The sequence below is a fragment of the Notamacropus eugenii genome, chromosome 2 (genome assembly GCF_028372415.1).
Source record: "Notamacropus eugenii isolate mMacEug1 chromosome 2, mMacEug1.pri_v2, whole genome shotgun sequence".
Classification (NCBI taxonomy): domain Eukaryota; kingdom Metazoa; phylum Chordata; class Mammalia; order Diprotodontia; family Macropodidae; genus Notamacropus; species Notamacropus eugenii.
The window spans coordinates 414,132,789-414,144,655 of NC_092873.1; the positions used below are offsets into that span (position 1 = coordinate 414,132,789).

General features: G+C 41.2%; 1 protein-coding gene across 4 annotated transcripts in view; it reads left to right on the plus strand.

Annotated features, from left to right (window-relative positions):
• Window positions 1–4,324, plus strand: part of TAF1A (TATA-box binding protein associated factor, RNA polymerase I subunit A) — a 42,414-nt gene extending 38,090 nt beyond the window's left edge. For all 4 annotated transcript variants that reach the window (XM_072647779.1, XM_072647781.1, XM_072647780.1 and 1 more), the window contains one exon: window positions 3,821–4,324. In XM_072647779.1, the coding sequence (XP_072503880.1) occupies window positions 3,821–3,936 (116 nt within the window). In that variant the 3' untranslated portion in view covers window positions 3,937–4,324. The remainder of the gene's footprint in view (window positions 1–3,820) is intronic.
• Window positions 4,325–11,867: the final 7,543 nt, after the last annotated feature.

The window sequence follows — 11,867 nt, forward strand, 5'->3', positions numbered from 1 at the left end:
CTGTGTTCCATAAGCATATCAAACTCAATATTTTTGAACAGAATTTATTATGCCCTCCAACTCCTAATTTCAACTCCTCTTCCTCCTAACATCACGTTTCTTTTTTTTCTTGTCTGTTTTTTTTAAATTAATTAATTAATTTAACTTTTAACATTCATTTTCACAAAATTTTGGGTTCCAAATTTTCTCCCCTTTTGTCCCCTCCCCCCACCCCAAAACACTGAGCATTCTAATTGCCCCCATCACCAATCTGCTCTCTCTTCTATCATGCCTCTCTGCCCTTGTCTCCATCTTCTCTTTTGTCCTGTAGGGCCAAATAACTTTCTATACCCCTTTACCTGTATTTCTTATTTCCTAGTGGCAAGAACAGTACCCGACAGTTGTTCCTAAAACTTTTGAGTTACAACTTCTTTTCCTCCCTCCTTCCCCACCCCTTCCCTTTGGAAGGCAAACAATTCAATATAGGCCAAATCTGTGTAGTTTTGCAAATGACTTCCATAATAGTCGTGTTGTATAAGACTAACTATATTTCCCTCCATCCTATCCTGTGACCCATTACTTCTATTCTCTTTTGATCCTGTCCCTTCCCATGAGTGTCGACCTCAAATTGCTCCCTCCTCCCCATGGCCTCCCTTCCATCATCCACCCCACCCTGCTTATGCCCCACTTTCCTGTATTGTAAGATAGGTTTTCATACCAAAATGAGTGTGCATTTTATTCCTTCCTTTAGTAGAATGTGATGAGAGTGAACTTCGTGTTTTTCTCTCACTTCCCCTCTTTATCCCTCCAATAAGTCTTTTGCTTGCCTCTTTTATGAGAGATAATTTGCCCCATTCCATTTCTCCCTTTCTCCTCCCAATATATTTCTCTCTCACTGCTTGATTTCATTTTTTTAAGATATGATTCCATCCTCTTCAATTCACTCTGTGCACTCTGTCTCTATGTGTGTGTGCGTGTGCGTGTGTGTAATCCTACCCAGTACCCAGATACTGAATAGTTTCAAGAGTTACAAATATTGTCTTTCCATGTAGGAATGTAAACAGTTCAACTTTTATAAGTCCCTTATGACTTCTCTTTGCTGTTTACCTTTTCATGCTTCTCTTCATTCTTGTGTTTCAAAGTCACATTTTCTTTTCAGCTCTGGTCTTTTCATCAAGAATGCTTGAAAGTCCTCAATTTCATTGAAAGACCAATTTTTCCCCTGAAGTATTATACTCAGTTTTGCTGGGTAGGTGATTCTTGGTTTTAGTCCTAGTTCCTTTGACTTCTGGAATATCCTATTCCAAGCTCTTCAATCCCTTAATGTAGAAGCTGCTAGATCTTGTGTTATCCTGATTGTATTTCCACAATACTTGAATTGTTTCTTTCTAGCTGCTTGCAATATTTTCTTCTTGACCTGGGAACTCTGGAATTTGGCCACAATGTTCCTAGGAGTTTCTCTTTTTTGGATCTCTTTCAGGCGGTGTTCTGTGGATTTCTTGAATACTTATTTTGCCCTCTGGTTCTAGAATCTCAGGGCAGTTTTCCTTGATAATTTCATGAAAGATGATGTCTAGGCTCTTTTTTTGATCATGGCTTTCAGATAGTCCCATCATTTTTAAATTGTCTCTCCTGGATCTATTTTCCAGGTCTGTTGTTTTTCCAATGAGATATTTCACATGATCTTCCATTTTTTCATTCTTTTGGTTTTGTTTTGTGATTTCTTGGTTTCTCATAAAGTCATTAGCCTCCATCTGTTCCATTCTAATTTTGAAAGAACTATTTTCTTCAGTGAGCTTATGAACCTCCTTTTCCATTTGGCTAATTCTGGTTTTGAAAGCATTCTTCTCCTCATTGGCTTTTTGAACCTCTTTTGCCAATTGAGTTAGCCTATTTTTCAAGATGTTATTTTCTTCAGCATTTTTTTGGGTCTCCTTTAGCAGGGTGTCTACTTGTTTTTCATGCTTTGCTTGCATGTCTCTCATTTCTCTTCCCAGTTTTTCCTCCACCTCTCTAACTTGATTTTCAAAATCCTTTTTGAGCTCTTCCATGGCCTGAGCCCATTGAGTGGACTGGGATACAGAAGCCTTGATGTTTATGTCTTTCCCTGATGGTAAGCATTGTTCTTCCTCATCAGAAAGGAAGGGAGGAAATACCTGTTCACCAAGAAAGTAACCTTCTATAGTCTTATTTTTTTCCCCCCTTTCCTGGGCATTTTCCCAGCCAGTTACTTGACTTCTGAGTGTCCTCTCCACACCCACCACACCTCCAGATCCACTCAGGTAGCACTTGGGGTCTGAGATTCAAAAGCTGCTTCCCAGCCTCAGGGCTTTGGGCGGGGGGCAGGGCTGCTATTCAGTGTGAGATTAAGTTTAGGTGCTCAGGTGGGGGCAGGGCCGCCTCTCGGGCTCAGTTCCCTCACGGGGTTTATGCAGAGACCTTCAACAATGGATCTGGGTTCCTGCCTGCTTGGGGAGCCCAGGTCTGCTCCTGCCTTCGCTGCTGCCTCCTGAGGGGACCTGAGTTATGGGGGCACCCCACTCCCCTCTCGACCCGCCACAGAGACCCTCTCACTGACCCTTGTCACCTGTGGGTGGAGAGACCCGTGCAGTCGCTGGAGATTCCGTCCCTGAAGCCTGCTCAGATCCGCTCCTCTCAGTGCTGCGTGGCCAAGGCAGGGCTGGGCAGGGCTGGGCTTGGCTCTGGGTCCACAGCCCGAAGGACCTTTTGCGAGAGGTTTTCAGGTTCTCTGGAACAGAAGTCTCGTCTGCTCCGTTGTTCTGTGGCTTCTGCTGCTCCAGAATTTGTTGGGAGCTCTTTTTTACAGATATTTTATAGACTGTGGGTTTGGAGCTAGCGTATGTGTGTCTTTCTACTCTGCCATCTTGGCTCCGCCCCCTAACATCACATTTCTGTTGGAGGTCCATCCTTGTAGTCACCCAGGTTCATGACCTCAGCATCATCCTTGACTCTTCCAGTCTCCCCTCTCCCCTTGCCCATGTTCAACCAGGAGCCAAGTCCTATCAGCTTCTTCAGTGTGTCTCACCACACAAAGCTGCAGCCTTGGTGATCACCTCTCCCTTGGACTGTTGGAGTTGCCTTCCAGTTGATCTTTTCACCTCTAGTCTCTTCCAAACATCCTCCATGTAGCTACCAGAATCTGATCCTGTGGTTCTCCTGTTTGAGAAGCTTCAGTTTGACTCCTCGGATAAACCACACACTAATCTGTTTGACTTTTAAAGCCCTTGACTCTTTAGTTCCAGTTTATGTTTCCAGACCGATGGCAGATTGTTTCCCAGCCACAAGCTCTCCTTTGCAGCCAAACTGTCTTACTTGTCTGTATGTGCAGGTCTGTCCCTCACTTTCATGGCTTTGCATGGGCTATCCCCCTGCCTAAAATACTCTCCTTCCTCACTTCCACCTCTTAAATCCCCAGCTTCCTTCAAAGCCCAGCTTAAGTGCCACCTTCTGTAGGAGGCCTTTATTGGTCCTCCACCTCCTCCCAAGTATTTATTTGGAAATATTTTGCATGTACTTATCTGTGTATACATTGTTTACCTCCAGGAGAATATGATCTTTTCAAGATCAGGGACTGTTTCATTTTTGTCTCCTTATTCACATAGTAGGCACTCAGTAAATGCTACTCAAGTTGAATCGAATTATTCAGGTCATTTATGCCTCTGGATAGAGAAGATCTATGTCATATGACTTGGCTGGTCTGTGGGATTAAGATTCTTGGCACAGATGATAAAATTAGTTTGAAGTAAAATAACACAATTTAGAGATAAAGACTAAGAGTTTTGTGTAAGATTTTTTAAATTCTCCACTTTTTGTGTTTTAGGTTGCAAATATTTTATGTATGTTTCTAAACAAGGTCATAAAGTCAAAGAGAAGAGTATTAAAACAATGAAGAAATTTGTGAAGAAGCACAATATCTTAGATTCAGAAGAACTTTAATGTTATAGAATTACAGCATAATGAGGAGATCACTCGAATTAGGATCGAAAGACCTGGATTTGTGTCCCAATTTTGGCATCTGTGTAATCTTGAGAAAGTTTCAGTAGCTTTGAGACTCAGTTTCCTCATCTATAAAATGGGGAAAATAACACTTTCTCTGTCAACCTCACAAGATGACTGTGCAAAAGCTACTTTATGAATGTAAAGCATTATAAAAATGTCTACACAAAGTACTTTTGTTTAAAGAAGGCAGTCTTCAAATCTTCAGAAAAAAATATTTTTCTATGTTAAAATCAGTTTTGTAAAAAAAATTGTTTCAGCACAACTGTAGCTTCACTGTTTGTTTTATGTTTCTAACTTTTTAATAATAAAATAATTTATTCAAGAAGTAATGCTCTCTTTGTTCAGTGAGTCCATGCTTTATATCTGGTGATGAGATGCAGTGTGGGTTGTTGGGGTCCCTCCCAGGCTGAGTGCAGTGTATTCCTGACAGTGAACCTGCGAGAAGGACCCAAAAGGCACTGTTGGTGCGGTCTGTTTGGGATAAAATGAGCTTTGGATTCCATTTTGGTTCATCTGGTTTATCCTTCAGGATAATTGAACCATCAGTGAGGTAGTTTTCCATTGTGAGGGTGTGTAAACATTATCTGGGATCATTTGTGAGTAAAAACACTCTATAATATCTGCCAATTGAAATAACATTACAAGGGCAGTTAGAGAAAATGTTATAGATGAAAGACCTGTCCCTGGGTAGCTCCAATTTGGGCTTTAAGAGATTAAAATAGGGGAAAGGGACAGATGAAGTTCTCCTGGGCTGAAAACTCTCCACTGGTAATGGTTGATGAATTTCCTGGGCCGCTTCCAGCTCCTGTTTTCTGAGGGTGGAGAACTTCTCTAGATTGGTAAGAAGACCTCTTTCCAGACTGATTGAATAACAGGATTTACTCCTATTCCTATGTATTAACAGTGATACTACAAAATTGTAATATCTGGGATGATGCTACATGGCAAATTGCTATGCTTCTGTGGATATGTTGTCAGTGGGGGTCATCTATCTCTTCAATAGTGTAAATTGAAATCCATTGATATTTTCTTATTCTATGCAATGTCTTTCTCTTTTCCCATAAATTTTCCATAGAAGATCATCCTAATATGTTGGTACCCATCCCTTGTTCCTATGTGGTGATGGAGAGTCCTTATGTAGCCCCTGAAAAAGAAGGGGGCAGACTCTTAGCAAGAGACATTTAAAATAGCAGAGATTTTAGTATCTCTCACCCCACACTCCTCATGAAGTTACCAGAGAGAAGGCTGTCCTTGCTGGTGCTACCAAGTCAGCTAGGGGATCCCTTTTCTTCCAAGTAAACATTTATTGTAGTTATCCAAATTTACCTCTTCACTATGTCATCAGAAAGCAAGTACTTCCTGACGTAGTTCCACCTCCTAGTTCCCTAAACCTGTTCTGAGAAGGAGTTTCCCAGAGGAAAGGGGGATATTAGACATATCCTTCAGTATATGAGTCTTTTGAGGGCTCAGAGATCACAAGACTTTAATGACTGTTCCAGACATAGAATGGTTGGTTGGTTGGTTGGTTGGTTGTCCTTCGTTTTTGAAGAGGACCAGAATGACATCACCATGATAAAGTGAAGTTTCAGTATGTCTGACTGTGGCTGATCAGACCAATACGAGTTTGGAATGTTCTACCACAGGTTGGGCACAGATAGTCCGTATGAATTTTGGGGGTGGATACTCCAAATTTGCACATCCTACATTTACTTTCTGCTGTCACAATTCTGCTTTGCTCATAGAGTACAGCACCCTTTCTTATGTGGGCACGCCATGCTGAGCAGTGCTGTGCCAGTGTCTCCCATGTTGCATAGTCAAATCCAAAGTTCTTGAGAGAGACCTTGAGATTGTCCTTGTATCGTTTCTTCTGGCCACTATGTGATCGCCTGCCCCATGTGAGTTCTCCATAAAAAAGTCTTTTTGGCAAGCATACATTTTACATTCGAACAACGTGGCCAGCTCATTGGAGCTGCGCTCTCTGAAGCATAGTTTGAATGCTTAGCAGTTTAACTTGAGCAAGGACTTCAGTGTCTGGTACCTTTTCTTGCCAGATGATCCTCAGAATCTTCCTAAGACAGTTCAAATGGAAGCCATTCAGTTTCCTGGCATGACGCTGGTAGATTACTGGCAAAATTCTTGCTCTTAATAAGTTGATCCTTCACCTGGAAGATGATCAGACATAGAATAAGGAAAGGCTAGAGCGAGTCAATCAGAGCTATGGCCAAAATCATTCTGTTGCCAGATAAATCTTTCTGGAGGCTGAATACAAGCAACTAATGCACCAGATTTCACCATTCCCCCCTTATTAGGATGGTGTTGATTCATCTTGGATATAGCTGCTGGGAGGTGGAACACACCTCACTGTGGTAGTCATGGCCATAGTGATCAAACTGCTGGTTAGCAGAGAAAAACCTTTTGTCCTGAGATAAGGGAAGAGGGCCCATTGGCTAGTTGGGTGTGGGTCCAAGACCACCCAAGATAAATGGGCTCTTCAGTATAGGCATAAGGAACCCTGTTGGGCAGAAGTAGCTGCTTCATCCTTAATTAGGGGGATCATATAGTCTGAGACACAACATAGACAATACACACCCAGCATACATAGCTCCCTCATCCAGACTGACAATTGATCTACTCCTAAACTTTTGCCATTTTTATGCCATTTTTACTTTAGTGGAGAGTGCTGACATGCTCTACAAACAACTGTCAGTGGAAGACATCAAAAAAATTCCTCTGCTGGTCCAGAAGTGGAGGAGTGAGCCTTTGATTGTCCCATGATATTCTCTCCAGGTCTCTGACCCACAACCACCACCCAGGGTAAGTGAAGATCTAGTCTGACTTGTATTTCAAAGTTCTCTCAAAGACCAGACTTGTGGCCTGCTTCTTAGCCTGCTGGGAGGACCAGTAGACTCTTCTATCCCTCAAGGTATCCTCCATTATTAGGCTAATGGTTGCTGAGATCCAATTGTCTATCATAGCAATCAGAACTGTTGGTGAACCAGGCAGAACAGTGTTTCTCAGAAGCCAGGTCCTTGTAGGTGAAGGTTCACTGGATTAGTAGAGAAGGCAAGACAGGACTGGGACCAGAGGCCTCAACCTCTGGCAGAGTTAAAATCTGTTCCTGAAGGATGTTATCACCTGAGAGACAGAGGCAAGCATTATCCTGAATATACCATTTCTATTTAGACTGTGGGGATGTGAGTGTAGTTTGCTTTGGATTGTGTCCAGAATTAATCTGGGCTCATTCCTTCCATTATATGCCCTCAAACTTAACACAGTTGGTTAGACTTTCTTTAGATTAATTTCCATCCATCTCCTTATCCCTCAGATAGGCGGCCATCCAATGTGAGGCCTCTCCCACCATGGCCTGATATACCCCATTACCATTATGCCATCAATGTATGGTTGTATATCAACACCCTCAGGAAGTAGGGCCTGTTTAATACTGCCCACTGTGGTAGCAGAAAGGAGAGTTATGGTAATCTTGGGGGAGATAGTGAAGCTACAGTGGACTCCTTCCCAGGTGAAAGGGAATTGGTAGTCTTAACCACAGCAATAGAGAACATGTTATTAACAAGATTAAAAAATATAAGCTATCTGGTCTGTCACAATTGTGACAGTTGTCACAGCCTTGACAACTTTGTTCAGCAACCTATAATTCACTAGTAGTTCCTAGGTGCTATCTGCTTTCCTCACCCGCCTTACAGGTTACTGTAATGGGAACTGATGTACCAAAGTTCCTGGCCTTCATTTTTATTACTAGGGAAGAAGTAGTTTTCATTCATTTCAGAACCAAGTACTATTTGGTGTTAATTACACTGGCTAGCACTGGTATCTCCAAAGGTTTCCATTTACCCTACATAGAATTACAGGTATTCCTCAAGAAAAGTTCCCTATACCAATGAAATTATAGGTGCAGTTCAAGTCAAATCAAATAGGCCAATTAAAAATGATCACTTGACCTAGTCAATCTTCCATTTCTCAAGCTTAGATGAACCTTTGTGGTGATAGCATATTTGTGATCCAAGGCAGAGAGAATCAGCAGAGCTGAAGTGAGAGATAAGAAAGCTATCTACCATGCAGAGAGCTATGACATTTTAATGCCATCAGATTCCACACTGTATTGCAAAAGGAATTCATGTTACCCACATTACATTGAAGACTCAAAACCTCTAGTAGACAGTAGCATTGGAGGCACAATGTTCAAACCCTGACTTAGGAGTCCAGTTGCCTTGTCCTGGCTCTGTAGACTTTTCTAGCCTAAAGAACGTGAGGTAAACATTATTTTTTAGTGGACAGAGCCCTGGACGTGGAATTGGGAAGATCCAAGTTCAAATATGACCTCAGTAACTTAACTTAGTATGTGACTCTGGACAAGTCACCGAACCTTTCTAGACCTGTTTACTCAACTTTATAATGGGGTTAATAATACTACCTACTTCATATCATTATAAGGATCAGATGAGGTATCTGTAAAGCGTTTGTAAACCTTAAAGTACTATATATTTAAATGTAAATTAGGTGGGGTGGTGATTAGAGTACCCAACTTGGAGTCAGGAAGACATAAGTCTGAATTTTGCTTCAAATATTTATTAGCTGTGTACCTCTGGGCAAGCCCCTTAACCTCTGTCTGCCTCAGTTTCATCATCTGTAAAATCACAATAACAGTAGCATCTAACTAATCAGGTTGGTGTGAAGATGAAATGCTTTGCAAAGGAGCATTGGACCTGGAGGTAGGAAGACCTGAGTTCATTGCAGCCTCAGACCCTTACTAGCTATGTGTCCCTGGGCAACTCACTTAATCATTTTTTTTTTATTCTGATATTTATCAATGAATGAATATCAGTAGTATATAAGTATCAGTAGTAGTATGTACAGTAGTCAGTGAAGACAGCCCCTCCATGGGTAAGGATCAGAACTCTGGTCCTACTTAGTGTATAGTCCTCAAGAGTTTCTTTGAGCAAAAGCTTCATCATCTTTTGAAAGATCTGATGTTAGGCCTCATTGAAATTAGCTAGCTTGATCCTTGGATAACTGGGACAGTCTCTCATCAGGCCTGTACTTGAAGTCTTTTTTTTTCCCACAGTAGTCACGTTGACTTCACTTAAACTTTTCCTCACTTTTTCATCTGTAAAATGGAGATAATAACAGGACTTACCTCTATTACTCTATACTCTAATTTAATCAAGCAGTGAATTGGTCTAGTGATCTTTTTTATAAAACTCCCTGCATCCCGGAAATGTTATGTTTTCATCCTTAAAAATTCATTCATTCTAACTACGTAACTCTAACTCCAATGACCACAAAAACCAAAACCCATTATTTGCTCTGTACATCTTGTAGTCAGTGGCCAAAAGCAATGCCACTGGGCCTGACTTTACAAGTCCTGGGTGTCTAGGAATGCTAGAATTTTGTTATATTTAAATTATTTCTATACTTTACCACCTGATGATTTGCACAATTAAAAAAAAAAAAGCTTTTTATGAAAGAGATGCCCTTTTTGTGGGAACTTTGCTTCTATGAAAAAAGGCAACTGAAACAATTAAATAGACATTAAATAATCCAAAAATATTGGCAAGTGATCCATAAAATAGGAGAGTGTTCACTCCAAGTTGGGGTGAGGATGATCCTCCTTTTTTGCCTGAGAAGCCAATGGCAGCTGTGTCTTCACTGACGGGATTTAGATTTTTTTTTTTTTACGTATCTTACCCAAGAGTGCCAGAATACTGACATCGTTGTTATTCATTCACGTCTGACTCTTTGTGATCCCATTTAGGGCTTTCTTGGCAAAAGTACTGGAGTGGTTTGCCATTTCTTTCTTCAGCTCATTTTCCAGATGAGGAAACTGAGACAAACAGGGTTAAGTGACTTGCCCAGGGTCACACAGCTAGTTAGTATCTAAGGCCAGATTTGAACTCAGGAAAAAATCTTCCTAACTCCAGACCTAGCACTCTATCCACTGTGCCATCCAGCTGCCCTTCTGGCAAGACTGCCAGAAAACTGACTTTACTGGGCCATTTAGCTGCCACTGCCATGGAAACTACCTAGTCAGCAATGATGAATCAGGCATGTTGGGCTTGTAGTCATTAAAAAAAGAGTGAAACAGGTCGGGCACAGAGCAGTACAAACAGGAGAGGGGGGCCAAGAAGGACTGTATAGACAACAGCAGTCTACATAATTCATGGGGGGAAACCCTTTGCCTTTTCTTACCTGAATAATGAGCACAAGTATTTTTGCTTTACTTTGATTTTTTCTCTTGTGTTTGAAGTATCTGGGTGATTGATGCAGCCAGACTATTTACATACTTCTTTGTCTCTCATCTATTGAAATACAACCAGGGCAAGCTTATGGTGGGTAGTGGGGGGAGGAGGGCTTTCTAAGATCTCTTATTAGCATTTCCAAGGACAACTTTTAATTATGAACAAATTCCAGGTTCATGACAGAGCTGTGAAAACAAATAGCCAAGAACTATGGGTACAACCCTGCTAGGCTGGGTATGGGGTTATGGAGTTTGGGGACTTCCATATCTCTTATTCATTCATTTACTTATTTATTTGTTTGCTTATGCATTCATTCATTTATTTTTTGCTTTGCTTTCACATTGAATCTGTAACATATCTACGATATTCAAGCAAAATGCTGCATCATTCTAAAGAGTGACTCCATATGTCAAGAACTTGCTTTTATAGACACTCGGGTGATGCAGTAGATAAAACTGCTGGATCTAGACTGAGAAGACCTGAGTTCAAATGGAGCCTCAGATGCTTACTAACTGTGTGATCCTGGGTTGGTCATTTAATTTCCTTCTGCCTCAGTTTCCCCATCTTTAAAATAGGGATAATAATTCAGACTCTGTAGAGTGCAGCTAGGTGGAGCAGTGGATAAGAGTGCCAGGCCTGGAATCAGGAGGACTCACCTTCGTGAATTCAAATCTGGCCTTAGACACTTGCTAGTTGTGTGACCCTCAGCAAGTCACTTCACCCTGTTTTCCTCAGTTTCCTCATCTGTAAATTGAGCTGAAAAAGGAAATGGCAAACCACTCCCGTATCTTTGCCAAGAAAACCCCAAATGGGGTCAGGAAGAGTCATGACTCTTCATGAAACAAATGAAAAGCAACCACAAATCTTTTCAGTGTTGTAAGGAGAGAATGAGATGGTGTCTGTAAGGTAATTTGTAAGCCTTAAAATGCTATATAAATCTTGGCAATTATTGTTTTATTTTAGTATGACAACTCCTTCCTTTGATTCACATTACCACCTGTATATAATTTTTAGTTTTAGAGAGCTGCCTGAGTGACTAGATTGAGCATAAAATATGGTGTTATTCCTGACATACCTCCCCAAACATTTTTCACAGATAGTTCCTGAAGTTCAGTAGGCCTCTCTCGTTTCACTTTCCTTACTCTCGGTCATGTGTACCAGATTCCCTAAATTCACTCCTGACCTCTTCCTCTGCCTTGGTGTATCCAAAATTCAGCCATTTGAGGCATAATTCATCAATTCCTAAGTCCCATGTGATGTCCAAAATAACAAGGTCCTCTCCACTGAAACTGGTTTCTATGGGCAGTGTTAAGAACGTTCTGGATCAGGGTTCCTTGTTCTGTAAAGGGAGTGTCTTAACTGGAAAGCATGATGACTTCCCATTTATTCTCCCCCTAGACATTGCGGAGCGTCTTGTGCATTTGATATTAATACAACTTCAGTCCTGAAGTCCAGGGTGCGGGGCATTTATCTCCACTAAAAAGGAGAGCATCCCATACTAATGGACTTTGAAACTGGGGTTACATTCAAGTTATAGATTCTTTGGACTTAAAGGCAGAATGAACCTTAGAGATCACTGCTCTGGCTACAATTTTACTCTGCTAATTAATC